Here is a 20,649-nt window from a genome sequence, read left to right as displayed (position 1 = left end):
TGTTCAGGATAATGGGCACCCCTACAGATTTTCTGTAACCAAATGTAATATCTGTATATTTCCATTGATTATAATAATACATCTGAGTCATTAGAAACTCTTAAGTGAGATCTAGATATTTGGTGACACACATTAACACTTTCTCCTCTATTTTTCTATCCCTCTTCCACTCTTTCTGTCTTTCTGCCCCCCCCCCCCCACACCCTCCTTTGTGCTCTATCTTTCTTATTTACGGACACTGTGTTTCTTTGCCTACTCTGTAGAGGGGAACCATTCAGGCTCATCTTGGCAGATATGCTCTGACCATTAACAAACACTGGCCCTCTGTTATATAAACCCATGTAGTCTCTGAATGGGTGTAGAAGAAAGGATAGACTGACATCTTCATCTAGGGTTTATTCAGCAGAGGTGGACATCGGAGGACATCATAACCTGGTACTGTCTTATTCCATTTCTATCAGTGTTGCGAAATTGTTTCACTCTGATCCTCAATGATATGCCACCGTGACATTTGATTATGAGTCATAACTAATAGATCCAGTGATTTTTCATCAGTCATTGTTATAACTCGATTACACAGTTTCTACCATGGAGTGGATACGGTCACCCTAGAGTAAAAATGAAAGTAGTTAACACAAAACTATTGTAAGAAATACAAGGTAATCAGCAGAGCATTTTAGCTTAGCTCAATGGGACTTAACTCTCTAAACTTTGAGACTCAGATCAGAAAGTGAAAACAAAAACTGCTAAGACCCACAAGATGAAAATAATTGTGCACATTTTTGTTTTTGTTGCAGAACATCTGACTCTAGCCTAAATTAATGCATTCATCGTTTGTCTTGAATTGATCATTCTTAACAGCAAAACAAATGAAAGGAGGTGATTTTTACACAATTCACAATGTTCAATTAGCGCTGACTGAACTTCTGTCATATTTTAATTACAATACTAGCTCTTCCCCAAAATAAATGTCCAGCTATTACAAAGACAAACTATCAGGCTATATGGCAGGGAAGTGAGTACACAGGGCAACCGAGGGATCACACTGAGCATAAAGCTGTTGCCCTGGATGTCCACTACCTTACAGTAAAACATTATATCAGTGAATTAGTTTGGTTTCCAACCTAATGCCAACCTGTGTTCCACTAGTCAGATTTGCCCTGGATGTAGAAAGGAATGTGATTTACTCAATGGAGAGAGCAGAGATTAATTTTAAAATGAAGTTAATGCTCTGAGAGTAGGTTGACCAGACGTCCCCGTTTTTCGGGGACAATCCCCGATTTTGGTGGCATGTTCCCGGCTGGAGTTGTCCCCGGAAATGTCGAAGTGTACAAATATTTTACTTGGCAAAAAAGATCGGGCAGCAGAGCCTACCGGTTGACGTCTCAACAGCGCTGTGCTTGTTTTTGGTCAACAGAGGGGGCTGCTCGCTATTGTAACTTCAGTTACTCTTCTGCTAATGACTTGCTCACGCTAGTTTTAGAGAAACGTCTGGGGGAAACTCGGTTTGTGGTGTTTCTGTAATATCGTTTTTTTCTCTGTCTATCACAATATTCTTGTTAGACTAAATACAATGAATCAGAATTGTCCCCCGTTTTTATTTCATAGATAATAACATCAGATACTTTAATGATATATTGACCGCCAAACTGGAAATGTCCCGTTTTCATTTCAGACATCTGGTCATCTTATTTGAGAGAAGCCCAAATGTGTGCAACAATGGGGAAAGAAATACAGAGACAAATACACCCTTCTCCAGCAATCAATAGAAAGGTTTGTTGACGAAAGGTAGAGGTGAAAAGAGGCATGCGTTTGGAAACTGATGACGGCCAGGAGGGAGCTGTCAGCATGGAGAAGAGAAAATGATATTATTAAAAATAATATCAGAGTATTACGGAGAGTGTGACGTTGGTAAGTGTTACAATAAGTGGTGTTAGTTTATATTTTCAGTTTTATTATATTTTTGTTGGGTTTTGTCGACCCTCCGGGGAATCGTTTTTTCTGTAGTTAATTACCCAGTACAGTAGGTGGCGGCAAAACACGTAATGCAATGTAGTCCGCCATTGTAGTCTGAAGAAGAAGTGAATGCGTAATAGGAGGTGTGTATCCAATTCTCCACAGCATCTCATGTCCTACTTAAACGGGATATGTAAGACGATTATTATTTACTGGTTCCTTCTGTTCATCTGTTACGATGGCGCAAGCAGATACTCGAAACGAAGTCGTGGAGCGCATCGGATACCTAACAAGAGTTCAGATTTTCAGCGCGTCCCACAGATTGCACAGGTTGGCTACATGCTGTATCAACTATTCTATTTCATTTAATTATACAATACCTCTGAGCCGTTACGACTGGTCGCATTGTTTGGTATATTGAATCACCATCATTCGATAGTGGAGTATTAGGCTTTACAGTTAAGCATTTCATTTAGCATAATACTATATTTCTTTTAGATTTACTTTGTTATGCATTTACTTTATGTTACATGTCTTGTGTTGTCTTTCCAGCCTGTCGTTGAGTGATGAAGTAAACAAGAAGATATTTGGGAAGTGCAACAATCCCAACGGCCATGGACACAACTACAAAGGTATGGTATTCTGCAATGTCTCATCCAAACCCACGAAGGAGCTACTTAATTCAGATAATTCTGCTAGCCTATTGTTTGAGTTGGATTCAATTTGAACTGTAGACTAAGCTCTAAATGTGTTCAAATCTTATCTAAGGCTCTGTTGTGTGTTCTTTTTGTAGTGGAGGTGACCGTACGGGGAAAGGTAAGTCGCACCTGTAACTCCTAGTCCTCCGGTATTCATTACAACATCACACACAACTTTACAAACGTCATTGTCCGTGATGCCGGCGGTGGAGACACACTAAGTCACATGAGTCTAACATGATATGTCCGCTCCCAGTGTGTGTTTAGTTAGAAACTCTTCCATACAGTCACAGTCTCTTTGTTCCCTTTCAGATCGATCGTCACACAGGCATGGTGATGAACATTACAGACCTGAAGCAGCACGTTGAGGTTGTGTATTCAGTTCTACATTGACAGCTTGGGCTGTGCTTGGACGGCGTAGCTCATTCATTTACTCACGTTAATAGCACTTTATACTGAATCATGAAAATAATGTATGCATGAATTACTGGGATTGTGTTTCCAAACTAATGTATTTTCCCGGAAACAGGATGTTGTCATGATCCCTTTGGACCATAAAAACCTTGATAAGGACGTCCCCTATTTTTCTGATGTTGTCAGGTGTGTACCCATCTTTATTGGTCTTGTTTGTTAATATTTTAGGATTCTGGTACTTTCCACACTAGAATGGTTGTTTCAGTACCTGGGCTTTTATATATCGCTAGTGAAGTCTAGAGACCTCCCTAACCTATCTAAAAAAAAAAAATCTAAAGAATTTCTCAAATTGATAGTATGTAATGATTAGTATGTATTGATTGCGTATGTCTTTAAAACCCAGAGATGATGCTTGGTTTAAGAACCTTTTGCAGCCATTACATTGTATATCATTTTAATTAATAATCTTTGTGGACATCAAAATAAATCTCAAATGAGCCTAAAAGAAAAGCACACCTCAATCTTCTGAAAACCTAACCCTAGAATAGAGTTGTATTTTCAAGTGAGACAATTCTATAAATTGTAACACCAAAAACTCTACACAGTTGCTTTCTAGGAAGTGCTGAATATTAGTGGTCTTGTCTAAAACCTGATTTGAACTTGACTTGAAAATTGGAGACAAAGTTGAAAATTGCTGTTAATGATTACCCATTGTTTATTGAGCTTGATAAAACAACATTTGACGTGCAGTATCTTGCCCAAAGTCTGCAAAGTTTGAATACTTTCATCCAATACAATCCAATGGCACCTATTACAATCAGGAACTACGGGGTGTGCTGACAGCTTTATCACATTTTGTAGGATAAAAAATATATAAAAAAATATTTTCTTAACTTTCTTCGACTTAGGTTTTGTTGAACTTCAGGAAGGAAAGCCAGTCTAATAACTTTTAGATAGCAAATGGTGTTTTACTAAGTAATCTTAGGGATTTGGGATATATGTGCCTTTATTTTATATTCTAAGCAGCAGCCGTGGTTTCAGGTTTGATGTACCTGTATGAGGTTTCCATGTTTTAAACTGTCCGTTCTGATGTGCAGCACAACGGAGAATGTGGCTGTGTATATCTGGGACAACATGGTCAAGAGGCTACCTGCTGATCTACTCTACGAGGTTAAGATCCACGAGACTGATAAGAATGTTATTGTATATCGAGGAGAATAGCCAACTGCCGTCAGTGCTTTTTAATTACAGTAGTCTGATCATTACTAGTAATATACAGTTTGGTGTTATGGCGGTGGATTGTTACATCTCACACAGGCATACACTACACACATTGCTTTTAGATGTACTTTGTTTTTAGATGCATTGTACAGTTTTTGGACTCCTGCGATGTATCAATGTGTCAGTGATTTGTTCTATTGTGTTATCTGTGGACCATAGAAAGAGTAGCAGCTTTGTCATTAGGAGCTCATGAGTATGCAGATGTATAACAGACTAACCTATTCAATAAGAGTGTTACTATTGTGCTCTTTTTGTAGGTGTAAGTGTTGCAAAAACAACTTTGTTATAATAAATGGAAAGTTGGTATTTAAATTTTGCTTTTGCCTCTTTATAGTGCATCTACAGATTTACCACTAGAGGGCAATATCTGAATGTGTCATAGCCTCTTTGAAAAAGCTTCTTGTAAAGGCTTTCTTAATCTCTCTCCTTGGGCCTCCCCCGGAATAAATGTGACCACCATTTGACAGCCTGACACATCCTCACTTAGTGTTGTTCATGTTGGCCTGTGGAAGGTTGTCCCACTTTAATGGCTGTGCAGAGATTCAACCCCTGATTGTTACGCGCATTTCTGCCTTATAATGCTGCGTACAGTCGAAACCAGGGTTAATCAGTGAACAACACAATTTCCCAGCATGCCAGTGGCCATCAAAGGTGAGCATGAGATCTACTCAATGAGATCAGTTATTAGGGCAAAACGGCAGTTAGATCACGACCCTGATGAGTTGTCTCTAAACGGCCCTCCATTTGAAATGTAAATAAAACTCTACAAAATGTGAGGAATAAGCTTTTTATGTGTTTTGGGAAATTTTTGGCATCTTTTATTTTCAAGAGATGGAAATTAAAATTTGAGTATTTTACATGTTTATATTGCTGCTCAGTGAACATATCTATCCTCCCACCATATCCTGTCATCTCTTATCTGTTGTACTGAGCACTTACTAAGAATAATGAAGGATGTACCAGACATACTGTAGTATGTTCCAGAACATTGATACACCAGAACAGCCCCAGCATTATTTAAGTTCTCACTGACTCAATGCCATTAAGTAGAAGTGAGCAGTATGTTCTTTTATCTTGCTGACATGATACTCTGTAGGACAAATGCTCTGCAATGATTCATGCATTTCTCTTTTAGGACCTTAGGGTTAGCCACAGCTAGCGGGCACAGTAAATCAGATACTCTGTCAACACCATGATACTTTAGATCCTTGAATGCCACAAATCATTGCTTGTCTATTGTACACAGACCATAACTCATCATATTGTACACTTAAGTAATGACGCTTTGTGGCAATATGCTTGCTTATACAGATCGGTTCTCATCATGTGAAAACTGACTTTCAGCTGGCCTATAATCAAATTCTGTGCATACAATGAACAGTATCCCAACTTTGAACAATCCAAAATCTGCTCTTAATGCTTTTTGGCCTGTATGTTTTCCTCGGTTGTCGTTAATTTGTGGCTTGAAATCCATCACCTAACCGCAACCATTTCATTTAACAAACAGATCCTGAAACGCATGTGACTCAGACCACATCGTGTGTAAATGTCACGAGGTTCGCATAGATGTGATGAAAACGCTCAAACCAGGAGGCTCTTTTCAGCCAGAGATATAATTAATTTAAAGTATGTCCTGTCCGAGAGGCACAGTGTTACCACGGTCTGTTACCACGGTCACCAACCCACAATCAATCAGATTCCATAGAGGTGCGTCATGAACATGTGGACCTGCTGCTGTGATCATGCTGGAGCATGATGATCCTGGAGATCCAGGTTGTGCCAGGTTATGCTGATCCTAGATCTGTGTCTTAGAAACAATGTTGTTAGTCTCAGTGGTTAAGGACTGGATCCGTGGAAGGTAGGCTGATCCTAGATCTGTGTCTTAGAGACAGCGTTGTTACTCCCAGTGGTTAAGGATTAGATCCGTGGAAGGTAGACTGATCCTAGATCTGTGTCTTAGAGACAGCATTATTACTCCTAGTGGTTAAGGATTAGATCTGAGGAAGGTAGGCTGATCCTAGATCAATGTCTTAGAAACAGAGTTGTTACTCCCAGTGGTTAAGGACTGGATCTGATGAAGGAAGGCTGATCCTAGATCTGTGTCTTAGAAACAGCGTTGTTACTCCCAGTGGTTAAGGACTGGATCTGAGGAAGGTAGGCTGATCCTAGATCTCTACCTTAGGGCAATTTTTAACTCAAGCAGAAGAAAAGGCATTACACATCTCTGCAAATATACATTGCTTTGCGTCCTATCATTACACCCAGATACTAGACAGGGAGATTATAGCAATTACTGGGTAAAAGGCAGTCTTTAGGGCTTTGCGTCATAAAAGGTGGTTTCATCGATTATCCTCATAGGAAGATCCTATGTTGCGTGTTATGAGCACGTATCAAACCACAAGGGAAGATGTTTTAAATCTGTCATGAAGTCCCACAGGAGATGATGATGCCCCAACATTGTATTTCGGACAAGAAAAACAACAATTAGCTTTGTTTATTTGCTTAGACTCTATTGACAGATGTGCCACACAGGGTTGGTTCCAGGTTTGAGTGACATAAAATGTTTGCTTCGGGCCCCAAAAGACTGGAACCAGCCCTGGTACCACATATCAATTGTTATTGTCTTCTGAACATGTATGAACAGTGGAACAAACCCCACCTACCTCTTTTGCAAACAACATAAACGTTTTGAAATATCTAGGGAGCCCATGAGACGAATACACAGCCCCGCTGATGATTGTCATTGAATGTATATTGTGCGCAAACAAAAGCCCCATTCACTGAGAAGTGGCCCAAAGCCAAAAGGTAACCTTGCCGATGGTAAGCCATACAAAAGCCTTAAAGGAGTAACAACAACCATTTTACTGGCATCTAACTCTCACAAAGGTTAGGGCTAAAATGGCTGGGGTGCAGGGTTTTAGGGGACAACTTATTGGATTTTGGTGATTTATGAAGGATTATGAACTGGCTGGTTGAAACCCTGAATTATGTTTTAACTATTCTTGTTTTGGTAATGTTTTATGAAAGCTATTTCACACCTCAGGGGTTTATGATATATTGACAATTTACCCCCACCTCTTGCCAAATTGCCTAAATATATGTTGGGAATCCAGAGTTTAGAATTCCATCCTTTCATTCAATTTCTTTGTATGTTGCAAAACACAAAACATGAAAGCATCTTCCTCTGAGCAAAGCATGCTTGTTGTTTTACAACTCTTATCTGGAGCAACTTGCTTATGGGCACCATATTTTTGGCTCTTCAACATTTTCACATTTTGTTGTGTTTCACAGTGTGATTTTAATTAGTAAAATGTTTGTGACTGATCTACGCAACCTATTGAGGGTGAATTTGAGGATGAATAGTTATGCAGTATACTGTACAAAAAGCCAAGATTTTTAAGTAAATGGAACTTGACATCCAGCATTGTACAAGGTCAAATTCTTGAACTCCACCACATGCTCTCATCCTCTCGAAGCTGATGCTTGTGGAAAAGTCTCTGTACTGTCATACAGTGTTCTTTGGCAGGTAATAACGCTGGTGGAATTCAGATTTTCCACTGAAAAGGTTGATTACAAAATGAAATTACCTGTCCTCTGTATGCCTCAAGATGAAACAGGCCAATTATCCTCCCTGTCATTTCTTCCACGTTCTAAGTCAACATATAATTTCATGCATGGCGTCCTCTATTTTCTGCCTGTAGACATGTTGAGATGTAGTCTGCCGGAGTATACCGTATACCTGTCAATTGTGAGATCTGAGACAATCTGGAAAGGACAGGTATGTCAAGGACTGTAGGAAGTGTTTGTATAGAGACTAGGAAGTGTTTGTATAGAGACTGTAGGAAGTGTTTGTTAATGACTGAAGAAGGATTGAATAAGTGTGTGGCAGTGGGTGTGGCTACCACTTTAGAATGGCTATCATGAGATAAGCATTAAAGCAGCAAATCGCAGCTGAGACAATAAGAAAGTGTCATCCATAAGAATATGATGGATTAGGCTGGAGAAATGTCAGACAGTCATACCCTACTCTTAGTAAACATATTGTTGTCTTTACCTTTGGTTAGTGTTTTTATACCTGGAAATGACATAATGCAGTACAGTTATTGGAACAAAAATAGCAGACCTCAGTCACGTGGGTTTTTCCTCTTAAATAGTTCAGTGTGTAGAGGGTTAACATGGGGCTCTCCGCCACGGTGTGTCTACGCTGTGCCCCCGTCAGGTAGGGGAGCTGATGAGAGGGTGTGGACCTGTGTAGTGAGGAAAGGGGGAGGAGAGAGGGAAGGAGGTGCGTGGGGGGGGGATGTTCGAGCTTGTTTGTGTTTTTCTTCAGCATGTCAGCTCCCTCCTCCCACCCTCCCTCCTCCTTTTCCTCCCATCAAAACTCTGCTCCTCTCAGGGTCAGGTAGCAGGGCTGCAGCACACACGCATTTACACACCCACACACACACACAGCCCACAGCACCAGTGAACACACCTCCATTTGCTCCCCAGAGTCTGGTGGGTGAAGACAGGATGGAGTGTAGCTCCCACAGAGAGATGTGAGCATGGAAAAGAGAGTGTGTGTTATCCAGACAGACTTCCACCAGCACAGACCCATCATCGCCATCCACAGCAAGCCCCTGGCACACGTAAGACCCGGCTCACCTTCTTCCTTCTCTTTGGATCCAGCTGTCCTGTCTGTTTTTCTGTGACTCTCTGTCTGGGTCTGTCTGTGACTCTTTCGCTCGCTCCCTCTCGGCTTCACTTCTGTTGGTTAGCGCCACTCCTCTATTGTGCAGGAGGCCCACCCACTGGTTTAGAGGAGCTAATGTCTCTACCCTTTCTGAGTAAACGTATAAGTCAGTGATTGAATGAGTGGAGGAATTTCATGTTTTACTTGCTGCCTCTTATGCAGGCAAGAGTACTTTAATAGTCTTTCCTTGTGGTTAGTTTACATCGAGAGTGTATATGGCTTTGACTGACAGCGATATTGTCTTTCTGCTGAGGCATACATGGATGCAGCAAAGGAATGTGATCTGCCTATCAGACCAGTAGAAGACATGGCAGACACCTTTTGTTTAGTTAGACTGAGAGTAAGGGGTACTTCAGATTGCATGCATCAGTGGGAGTTAGGTCTGAGGGGGATCTCTTTATCATCTCTGATGAACTAGGCTGTGACATCAGTCCATCTTCACTGCATACCATGCAGGCACTGTGATAATGGGTCTGCTATGTCTCTCTCACTTACACACACGTACCAGAAAAAACCTTAACCTAAACCAGTGTTTCTCAACCCAGCTCCTGGACTCCCCCCTGCCCTGTTTAAGATCTCTCCCTGCCCTAACATACCTGATGTAGCTCATGAAGGACTTGATAATGAGCTGATCATTTGAATCAGGTGTGACAGAGCAGGGAGAGATCTAAAACATGCAGGGCAGGGGGGGGGCCCAGGAGCAGGGTTGAGAAACACTGACCTGACCCTAACCTTAATAACCCAACATTTATAACTAAATTTTACAGTGGGGAGAACAAGTATTTGTTACACTGCCGATTTTGCAGGTTTTCCTACTTACAAACCATGTAGAGGTCTGTCATTTTTATAATAGGTACACTTCAACTGTGAGAGACGGAATCTAAAACAAAAACCCAGAAAATCAAATTGTATGATTTTTTTAATAATTAATTTGCATTTTATTGCATGACATAAGTATTTGGGACCACAATCTCAAAGAAAACCATTAGTAACACACTCCACCATCATGGATTAAAATCCTGCAGCACACGCAAGGTCCCCCTGCTCAAGCCAGCGCATGTCCAGGCCCGTCTGAAGTTTACCAATGACCATCTGGATGATCCAGAGGAGGAATGGGAAAAGGTCATGTGGTCTGATGAGACAAAAATAGAGCTTTTTGGTCTAAACTCCACTTGCCGTTTTTGGAGCAAGAAGAAGGATGAATACAACCCCAAAAATACCATCCCAACCATGAAGCATGGAGGTGGAAACATAATTCTTTGGGGATGCTTTTCTGCAAAGGGGACAGGACGACTGCACCGTATTGAGGGGAGGATGGATGGGGCCAACAACCTCCTTCCCTCAGTAAGAGCATTGAAGATGGGTCGTGGCTGGTTCTTCCAACGACCCAAAACACACAGCCAGGGCAACTAAGGAGTGGCTCCGTAAGAAGCATCTCAAGGTCCTGGAGTGGCCAAGCCAGTCTCCAGACCTGAACCCAATAGAAAATCTTTGGAGGGAGCTGAAAGTCCATATTGCCCAGCGACAGGAGATGGTCTGTATGGAGGAGTGGGCCAAAATCCCAGCTGCAGTGTGTGCAAACCTGGTCAAGAACTACAGGAAACGTATGGTTTCTTTACTAAATATTAAATATTAAACAAAGGTTTCTGTACCAAATATTAAGTTCTGCTTTTCGGATGTATCAAATACTTATGTCATGCAATAAAATGGAAATTAATTATTAAAAAATCATACAATGTGATTTTCTGGATTTTTTGATAAGAATTACAGACCTCTACATGCTTTGTAAGTAGGAAAACCTGCAAAATCGGCAGTGTATCAAATACTTGTTCTCCCCACTGTACCTATCCCTAATGCCTAAATTTACTTTGACCTCACTGGGACCGAAAAAATGTCTGATGAGGGCATTCTTTTCATGTTTTACTATCTTTGTGAGGACCTGTTTTGATATGTCCAAACCAAACCGCAAATACTTATGATAACTTTGTTTAATATGGCTCAAGATGTTATAGTTTTTAAAGAGCAGTTAGATTACAGTGCACATCTAGTCTTACTTAATAACAAACCATTCAGACCACAACATGTGCACACCCAGTTTTACTTTGGAATAAAAGAAGCTGCATGTGATCTACACAGCATTTTACACAACATTTTACACAGCATGCTACACAGCATGTCACGGAGCATGTCACACGTCATGTTACACAGCGTGTCACATGTCACGCAGTATGTCACGCAGTATGTCACGCATGTGACACAATATGTTATAGAAGTTACACGTCACACAGCATGTTAGTGGATCAACATGTTACAAAAAGTTAAACAGCATGTTAGTGGGTCAACATGTTCCAAAATGTTACACAGCATGTTGCACTGCATTTTAGTAGATCAACATGAGCTCTAGTTCACACTGCTTTTGCTCTGCTGTGTTCGAATTCTTCACACATCTGTACAGACAATATTCTATCTAGGGTGTCGGCTTGTGGAATGTAATCACATGAAAAACAATCATGTTATTGATCCAATGACTAGGCCTGTAATCGACCAGTGTGCCTGAATCCAGAGATGAAACACACCCTGTATGTGTGGAGGACTGGCTGTGCTGTGTCTGCTGGATCAAAACCTCAGTGTGCTTACCTCTGTGATGTAGACCCAAAGGACATACTGGAGTTGAAGTAGAGGCCAGGCAATACAGGTTCTGATTTGGCTGGGCTGCAATTCAACCACCTGGCCTTGTTTAATGCTATACTACAGTATGTGTAATTAAGTAGTCAGCATTTCTCACATGTTGTCGTTTTTGCCGTTATCTTTTGTGGTTGCTTAAAATCCTAATGTAGTAATTATAAAGTGATTGTAGGACCTAGTTTTTCTACACAGGCTGATGTGAAACCAGTGGGGGGTGCAGAACAGACACCCTCAGGTCAAAGCAGTGAAAGTACTGTGCATTCCAGGCTTTTAGGGTGCATTCATTCACATGGCTCTTATGTCCGTAAATGAAAACTGTTTCGGTTCAACTAGTTAATAGTCATGTGCAGTTACTAAACAAATACTCTACTGACCTGAGAGTCACAGTTCAAATTTTTTTCAATGACAAATGGATTTTAGTTGTTTGTTTGACCTGCTGGCCATATCATACAGCAGGATTGGTAAACTCTGCCTCAGTGGGCCCAGAGACATGCTCTGACCAACAACTGTCTGTAGGGTGTGCATGCAGGAAAATAAATAATCTTGCTGGCTGCATATAGAGGAGAAAGATCGCCAGTAGCAATAATGAATACATTAAGGCATTTTACTATTAAGTTATGCATCTAATCTCATCCAAAAAGCATTGTCAGAACTGAATTGAGTGAATATGTTTGTAAATATATTAAACATTATTTGTAAAAAGTATGGCCTAGGTAATTATAATTGTAAAGACTAAAACGAACAAAAAGCTGCCAATACTCTAGGCTACTCTATACACTCAAACTATCGACAGTATACAGCTTCTGTAGCTAGAACAGAGTTTGTACTGTATGTAGCTAGCAAGTTATCCTCAAGTGGCAGACATCCAGTTGCTAACATTACTAAATTACTAAACATTACTAAATGTTCAGAACTGTTGTCCAGCAAGTTAAAGTTACTGACATGGTAGCTGAATATAGGATGAAATATTCCTCCATGCATTATTTATAGCTTCATGTCTCTATAAATATCATCTGACAAATTGAAAAGGGCAGGATAACCGGCGACCTCACATACAGCTCTGAAAGAAATTAAGAGATCACTCTTAACTTTTCTTAAATCAGCATCTCTACATTTATGGCAGCCATTCCATTCCATTGTGTCTGTTAAATTCCAACACAGGTACACATCATTTTACTTAATGAGGTACTGATTAGGTGATTACCTGGACCAAATCTAATTTAATGAGGGAAAAGTATAAAAAAACACTGTTGTGGTCATCACTATCCTCTTGCAATACGGACCAGCTGGATGGCATAAACAGTGCAAGTAGTACCTCAAAGGTAATTTGAATAAGAGTTGACAAAAGAGTTGAAAAAAAAAGCTTTGAGTGAGGAAAAGAAGGGTTCAAATCTGGCTTTACTGGCAGAGGGATACAATGAGCGTCAGGTTGCTTCCATCCTGAAGATTTCAAAGACGGCGGTTCATAAGAACAAGGTCAAGCTACAGACATTGGGGACAACAAAGCTACAGACTGGTAGAGGGCAAAAACGACTGTCCACTGACCGAGATGACCGTCAACTCATTCAAATGTCACTCAACAACTGTAGGATTACATCAAGTGACCTACAAAAAGAATGGCAAACAGCAGCTGGGGTGAATTGCACAGCAAGGACGGTTCAAAACAGGCTCCTAGGGGCATGGCTGAAGTTTGCAAAGCAAGAAAAAAGCCCTTCATCAATGAGAAGCAAAGAAGAGCCAGGCTATAGTTTGCAAAAGACCATAAGGATTGGACCATAGAGGAATGGGGTAAGGTCATCTTCTCTGACGAGTCAAATTTTCAGCTTTGCCCAAGACCTGGTCGTCTAATGGTTAGACAGAGACCTGGAGACTCCTACAAGCTACAGTGTCTCACACCCACTGTGAAATTGATCTGGGGATGCTTCAGCAAGGCTGGAATCGGGCAGATTTGTCTTTGTGAAGGAAGCATGGATCAAGCCAAGCACAAGGTTATCCTGGAAGAACACCCGCTTCATTCTGCTCTGACAGTGTTCTCCAACTCTGAGAATTGTTTTTTCCAGCAGGACAATGCTCCATGGCACACAGCCAGGTCATTTAAGGTATGGATGGAGGACCACCAAATCATGTCATGGCCAGCCCTATCTCCAGACCTGAACCATTGAAAAACTCTGGAATTTGATCAAGAGGAAGATGGATGGTTACAAGCCATCAAACAAAGCCAAGCTACTTGAATTATTGTGCCAGGAGTGGCATAAAGTCACCCAACAGCAATGTGACAGACTGGTGGAGAGCATGCCAAGGCGCATGAAAGCTGATTAAAAATCAGGGTTATTCCAACACATTGATTTCTGAACTCTTCCTAAGTTAAAACATTTGTATTTTGGTGGTTGAAAAATGTATATGAATTTGTTTTCTTTGCATTATTTGAAGTCTGAAAACAATGCATATTTTTTGGGTTATTTTGACATGTTGTGGTTTTCTACAAATAAATACTCTAAATGACAATACAAATGAATAACGTAACTATTTCCAACATTATTCATACCCCTTGATGTTGTTGCAAATCTTTGAGAAAATGCAAGTTTCTATACCATTTAAAATGTCCACCATGAGAGAGCATTCTAATCACCAATAAATTGAGAACAGCTGAACAGCAGTAGTTCTCTAGTCAGTTATTAGTCAACTGCAAGTCATGGCTAAAAACTGAAATAGTTACGTTATTCATTTGTATCTCCAGCACAATGTCTTACCGTGTTTTGTCACTTGTTTATGTCATTTCCAACCAGAAAAAACCTATTGGTCAAATAAAAATACACTATGGCTCAAAATTTGGCATGGGTGTGAATTATTTTGGGCTTACAGTAACTGTAAGCCCACTGTATCTGAATAGTAAAACCAGAGAAACTGATAATTTTGCAGTGGTCTCCAGAGCTGTATCAGCCTCTAGATGCTTCGTAAATCAAAAAAATAATGTGTCGCGATATGGAAAGGGCTTGCAACAAACGATGTATACACAACATAATTGGCGGTTTTGGTGTGGCCGAGGTGCTATCTGCAATGCTTGTTGCGATGTGCTGTTGGTAAATTAAAGCCTCTTAACTCCCAAGGTTATGCTGGCACATTTGATGGTGTATAAATGGATGGATCAACATTCTATGAGGCCCGGTGGCACGATTGTCTTTGGAGGCCCCACCCCATCCTCCCCCAAACTCACACATTTGTCTCTCCGTCCCCCATGTAAAACCTCTCCTCCTTATTTTTTTGTCTCACATTTATGGAAATATAGAATCTATGATAAAATATAATGTATATAATGTACAGCATATAATGTACTGTATAATATTAAATATATCAAATATCAAACAAACACTTGTAATTAGAGGCCCTAGTATTGGTTGTGTCAGGGCCAAGGGGCCCATGTAAAGGTTGTGGACAGACCCTGGTATGGGTTGTGGAGGAGGGGCCTTAGTTTGGTGTGAGTCCTGCTAAGAGTTTAGGAGGAGCCGGGGGGCATTGGTCTGGTATGAGTTGAGGTGGAGCTGAGGGGCCCTGGTATGGGTTGTGGAAGGGCCCTGGTGTGGGTTTAGGTAGAGCCCTGGTAGTCAGGGGGCAGTTGATGGGCTAAAGGGTCCAAATATTCATGTGCTATATGTCTAAATATCTACATTTTGCCTTCCTAGTAGATTTTCCCAGGGGCCTTGGACCATTGTCTGCTACCCTGGGCCCAGACCCCATTTGCCCAGTCCACAATCCAGCCACTTACAAAGCATGTAGAAGTCTGTAATTTTTATCATAGGTACTCTTCAACTGTGAGTGATGGAATCTAAAACAAAAATCCAGAAAATCATGATTTTTAAGTAATTAATTTGCATTGTATTGCATGACATAAGTATTTGATACATCAGAAAAGCAGAAAAGCATCCCCAAAGAATGATGTTTCCACCTCCATGCTTCACGGTTGGGATGGTGTTCTTGGGGTTGTACTCATCCTTCTTCTTTCTCCAAACACGGCAAGTGGAGTTTAGACCAAAAAGCTCTATTTTTGTCTCATCAGACCACATGACCTTCTCCCATTCCTCCTCTTGATCATCCAGATGGTCATTGGCAAACTTCAGACAGGCCTGGACATGCGATGGCTTGAGCAGGGAGACCTTGCGTGCGCTGCAGGATTTGAATCCATGACGGTGTAGTGTGTTACTAATGGTTTTCTTTGAGACTGTGGTCCCAGCTGTCTTCAGGTCATTGACCAGGTCCTGCCGTGTAGTTCTGGGCTGATCCCTCACCTTCCTCATGATCATTGATGCCCCACGAGGTGAGATCTTGTATGGAGCCCCAGACCGAGGGAGATTGACCGTCATCTTGAACTTCTGGCATTTTCTAAAAATTGCGCCAACAGTTGTTGCCTTCTGACCAAGCTGCTTGCCTATTGTCCTGTAGCCCATCCCAGCCTTGTGCCAGTCTACAATTTTATCCCTGATGTCCTTACACAGCTCTCTGGTCTTGGCCATTGTGGAGAGGTTGGAGTCTGTTTGATTGAGTGTGTGGACAGGTGTCTTTTATACAGGTAACAAGTTCAAACAGGTGCAGTTAATACAGGTAATGAGTGGAGAACAGGAGGACTTCTTAAAGAAAAACTAACAGGTCTGTGGGAGCCGGAATTCTTACTGGTTGGTAGGTGATCAAATACTTATGATAAAAATTACAGACTTCTACATGCTTTGTAAGTAGGAAAACCTGCAAAATCGGCAGTGTATCAAATACTTGTTCTCCCCACTGTAAGTGTAACTTATTATGATAAAGTTTACACTTTATACATTTTTATTATAAATGTTAATGTTAATGGCCAATGCAACCTTTTACTACCGGCTGCGTGTTTTTTACACTAACGCAACAGGTGTGCTCTTATCACATGAACACCCCATTGAAAGTACCAATCTCCTTCAAAAACATTGTTCTAAAAAGACGATCTCACCTTGTCTCAGACAGATTACCACCAATCCTAATCCCAATCAAAATAACGTTCAGGCATGCAGCCTGAACAGTGTGCCAGATATACAAAATGAAACAGAATACAAGGTTATCTATTAATTACATATAAAATGAAATTAACACCCACTACTGACATATTTAGTTGACTTGTTTAACATGTCTCAGTCATCTTCACATTTACCATGTCAGAGAATGCTTAGAATGAAGGAGAGTATTTGAAGAGCTACCACACCCTATCTTTGAAAATAACTGAATTTCAGAGGTATTTTCAGAGGGAGATCAACATTTTGTTTATTCTGGATTTGACCAATTTTGACATTTGGTATTTACTGGCCTTTGTAAAATATAAAGTTGTGGAAAGTTACAATGTGAATGAATTGCAGAAATGCTGTGTGTGTGTATGTGCGTGTGTGTGTGTGAACCAAATCTAAAGTACATGTCCATATGGAGATCCCACAAACATTGTTAAGGTTAGGTGTTTGGGCTAAATTAGACAGGCATACAAATTAGATTATTGAGGTTAAGGTTCAGATTCATGTCAGGACTAGGGAGTTGGGGACATCTTTTCCAAATCAGGTTTATGTCTTAGGCCCCCGCAAGGATAGAATGACAAAGGTGTGTGTGTGTGTGTGTGTTCTGACACTATCTGATGGATAAACGTCTTCCCACCTCAAGTCAAAACATGAACACTGCACCACAATAAGATGCATTTGTCAGACAGCCTGAGGATGTATGGTAACAAAGACAGAGGTTTGTTGGGGTTTGCTGCTTCAGTCCCAGAAAATACCTACGGCTTATAAAGCTCAGCACTGTGATTTTGTGAAAGGTGAACTATTGATGTCTCACCATTAATATCTTCCACCTGCTTGGCAGAACTAAGGGCTATGGAGCCAATGTGCAGAGTGATGTTGAGTGCAATGATATATCCGTCCCTGACAGGAAAAAGAATATCAACTGTTGCTGAGGGAAGTTCAGGTGTGTCTCGGTGTAAACTCAGTCATGGTTAAAACACACATCCTAAATCGGATTTGGACAAAAAGGCACTTACCCACAGACACTTTGCAAAGGATGGCTCAATATTTTCCTGTTTTTGTTTGTTGACAAACTTTACATAAGTTTGTAGAGATAAGCCCTTTGTTGAGGATGGAGTTAGAGTTGGGGTTGGGCTAATGACGACTCTTTTCCAGTGACACAGATATCTTGGCTCAAGCTGCAATAGATTTCTCTGTGTGTGTTTAGATTTTACACAGCTGTCCTTTTCAGACTTATTCAGACCAAGCAGTGGAAAATTAGTCTGCATCTGTTTTTCCACACAAAAAAACATTTATGTTTTCTAGGCGAGACAGAAAGCTTGTATAATATTGTTTAATGAATAGAAAAACTTTGAGAAGATTGATTTGCCCTGGTGTCTATTTAAATAATGTCTGCAAGACATCTTGTCTGGACTATATGTAGGCCAAGGCTACATTCCAAGTACACTTCAGTGCCTTGTAGAATGTATCAAATATGTATGTTTATGCCTTCAAATAAAGTGGCCTCCTAGAGATCAAGTAAGCACAAGAAAGTATTGATAATCTGGCTTGGTTTCTCACACACCTACAATATGATGTGCCTTCCAAATGGCAACTTATTCCCTATAATATATTTGGACCTAAGCACATAGTGTTCTGGTCAAATGTAATGCTCTATGTGAAGAATGGAGTGACATTAGGGACACTGATTCATGCTGTTCAGACACCAATTTAAAAAGCAGACTGTCATGTTCACCTAGCACATCTGATTCAATTAACCTAACTAGCTTTCAGTTTTCTATTAGTTCATTTGAATTGGATGTGTTCGTGTTGCTGTGTTAGTGCTGTGTTTAAAAACTCTGAAATATTTACCCCCTCCAGGAGTGACATTTTCCTTCCCCCTAGTTAGTGTAAAATGAATGAACTGGGTGACCCCATTACACCTTCTCTTCCAGTGCATGTGGGCTGGCTGGCTGGCTGAGCTGACTCTACCGGAGCCTAACAGAGCTGTCTCCTAAACCTCTGTTGTGCTCTCACCCAAAGCCTTCTGGAACATTCCAGAGACCCAGACCTGCTGGGCACAATATGATTTGCTTTCTTTTAATTACTTGATTGAGCTTGGTTTTGGTAGGCCGGCTGGTCTTTTTTGAAAGATTATAGTGCAAAAAAATCTATTTCCAACTGATGTGCAATATGCTTTCTATGCATTTTCACTATTTCTAATTATGTTGACTGCTTTACAAAGTGGTGAAGGAGAAGATTGTTCCCCAGTGTTGGAAGCAAAGGCTGGGGATTGTGATACATAGGAAGAGACAGTAGAGAGGATGGAGTTGAAGAATGTTAAGTCCTAAGGAAGTTGTGTTTTCCACCATGTTTCTGACCTTTGCCAACAGCCCTGTTCTGTGAACTCACAGTGAAAAGTTCAGATATGAGGACATGGTAAGCCAAGCTGCATGTGAGGAAAGGTGAGACAATCAAAAGAAGCAACAAAGGGAACAGAGTCGGGTTGAAGTGCATCAAGAGACACGAGAAATGGGGCAGACTGAAGAGATGCTTGAACAGAAGAGAGAGACTAGTGGGAGAGAGTTAATGGAAACAGTAGGAGCTGGGTACTAATAGAGGCATGGATGGGTTTGCAGCATCGTTCCAGTTGTCAGGGGCTCAACCTTTTGACAGAGTTCTGTTTAGCTAGATAAAACCTCTGGCCTCGAGGTTGTAAGTGCCTGTTTCAGTGTCTGGTCTGATAAGTGGATTATTACGCAGCAGCATAACACAAACTCTTACTGAGCCTCTGTAGAATATCTGATATAATCTATCTGTAGATTATCTGATATAATCTATCTGTAGAATATTTGATATAATCTATCTGTAGATTATCTGATATAATCTTTATGTAGAATATCTGGAAAAAAATAGTAAAAGAGTAACATTTAATTGGACACGAAATGGAAACGTTCATATGCCCACGTCTTGGCAACTGGGATTTTCTTTATAAAATGTATTCAATAAAATGGCCAAGGAGGAATACAATTAGTATTCATTTTAAAACTTGATTGATGGACTACGGTCCTGTAGATTAGATTATATTCAACTAGATTGTCATTGAACAGTACTGTGCTGATGAGAGACGCATGGACAAAGACCAGGACCGGTTCTTGGTAAACAGTACCATGTTAAGATATCGTTAGTGTCGTGTCCTTTTCATCTGTCTCCATTTATCAGCCCACCAGCTCTCTGACCTCTTACCTCTCAACGATGTGTTCCAGGTACCGTTAGCTCGCTTCCTGGAACGCACTAAGTATGAGGATGAAACTCCTGCAATGGCAGCAACAGCTGGAGATAATGTATATATGCACAGTACTGTTTCCTTCAGAATGATTTACCCCCATGGTAAAGATGAGCAGAAAAGGTTAGGAAAAAGTTCCATTGTTTTTTTCTTTGCTTTATCTTACCATCAAAACATTGAACTGAGGTACAATTACTCAGAATAACCTAATTACTAATTAGGAAAGAAAAAGGTGCAGTGGTCTCTTAATTTTTTCCAGAGCTGTGTATATATATATAAATATACATATATATATATATATATATATATATATATATATATATATATATATATATATATATATATATATATATATATATATATTTAAACGAGTTTCAAGATTAACTGTAGGATTTTTAATGAACAGAAAAATGTAGTGAACGTCTTAATTTTCCGATCAGTATCATCTGATGATCAGTAAAGGTCACAAAAGAAATCCAAAATGTGTCATCTGACAATAATAGTACACAATCTGAACTTGAAAAGTCTTGCAATAAATGGTCTTGTAGTATGTGTTGCAGCCAAGAGACCATTTTTGCAATCTCTTCTGCTAGTTGC

The 20,649-nt window shown here is 40.4% G+C and overlaps 2 protein-coding genes across 6 annotated transcripts in view; both read left to right on the top strand.

The window, feature by feature from the left end:
- Positions 1–326: 326 nt before the first annotated feature.
- On the top strand, positions 327–4,661 carry pts (6-pyruvoyltetrahydropterin synthase). Of its 3 annotated transcripts, none has more exons than XM_010891852.5 (8): positions 327–435; positions 1,676–1,911; positions 2,208–2,286; positions 2,509–2,588; positions 2,750–2,772; positions 2,967–3,023; positions 3,184–3,254; positions 4,166–4,661. In XM_010891852.5, exons 2-8 carry the CDS (start codon positions 1,863–1,865, stop codon positions 4,287–4,289), a joined length of 483 nt encoding a protein of 160 aa, XP_010890154.1. In that variant the 5' UTR covers positions 327–435; positions 1,676–1,862; the 3' UTR covers positions 4,290–4,661.
- Positions 4,662–8,785: 4,124 nt separating this feature from the next.
- Positions 8,786–20,649, top strand: part of LOC105023056 (putative uncharacterized protein MYH16) — a 47,687-nt gene continuing 35,823 nt past the window's right edge. For 2 of the 3 annotated variants that reach the window (XM_020046785.3, XM_010891944.5), the window contains exon 1: positions 8,787–8,977. In XM_020046785.3, the coding sequence (XP_019902344.2) occupies positions 8,894–8,977 (84 nt within the window). In that variant the 5' untranslated portion in view covers positions 8,787–8,893. Of the gene's footprint in view, positions 8,978–20,649 lie in introns of all 3 variants that reach the window. The other variant, XM_020046782.3, reaches the window with a different exon arrangement.

This window comes from Esox lucius, chromosome 5 (assembly GCF_011004845.1).
Source record: "Esox lucius isolate fEsoLuc1 chromosome 5, fEsoLuc1.pri, whole genome shotgun sequence".
In the NCBI taxonomy this organism is placed as follows: Eukaryota; Metazoa; Chordata; class Actinopteri; order Esociformes; family Esocidae; genus Esox; species Esox lucius.
Note: the sequence above shows the minus strand (reverse complement) of the source record. Positions and strands in the feature narration are given on the sequence as shown.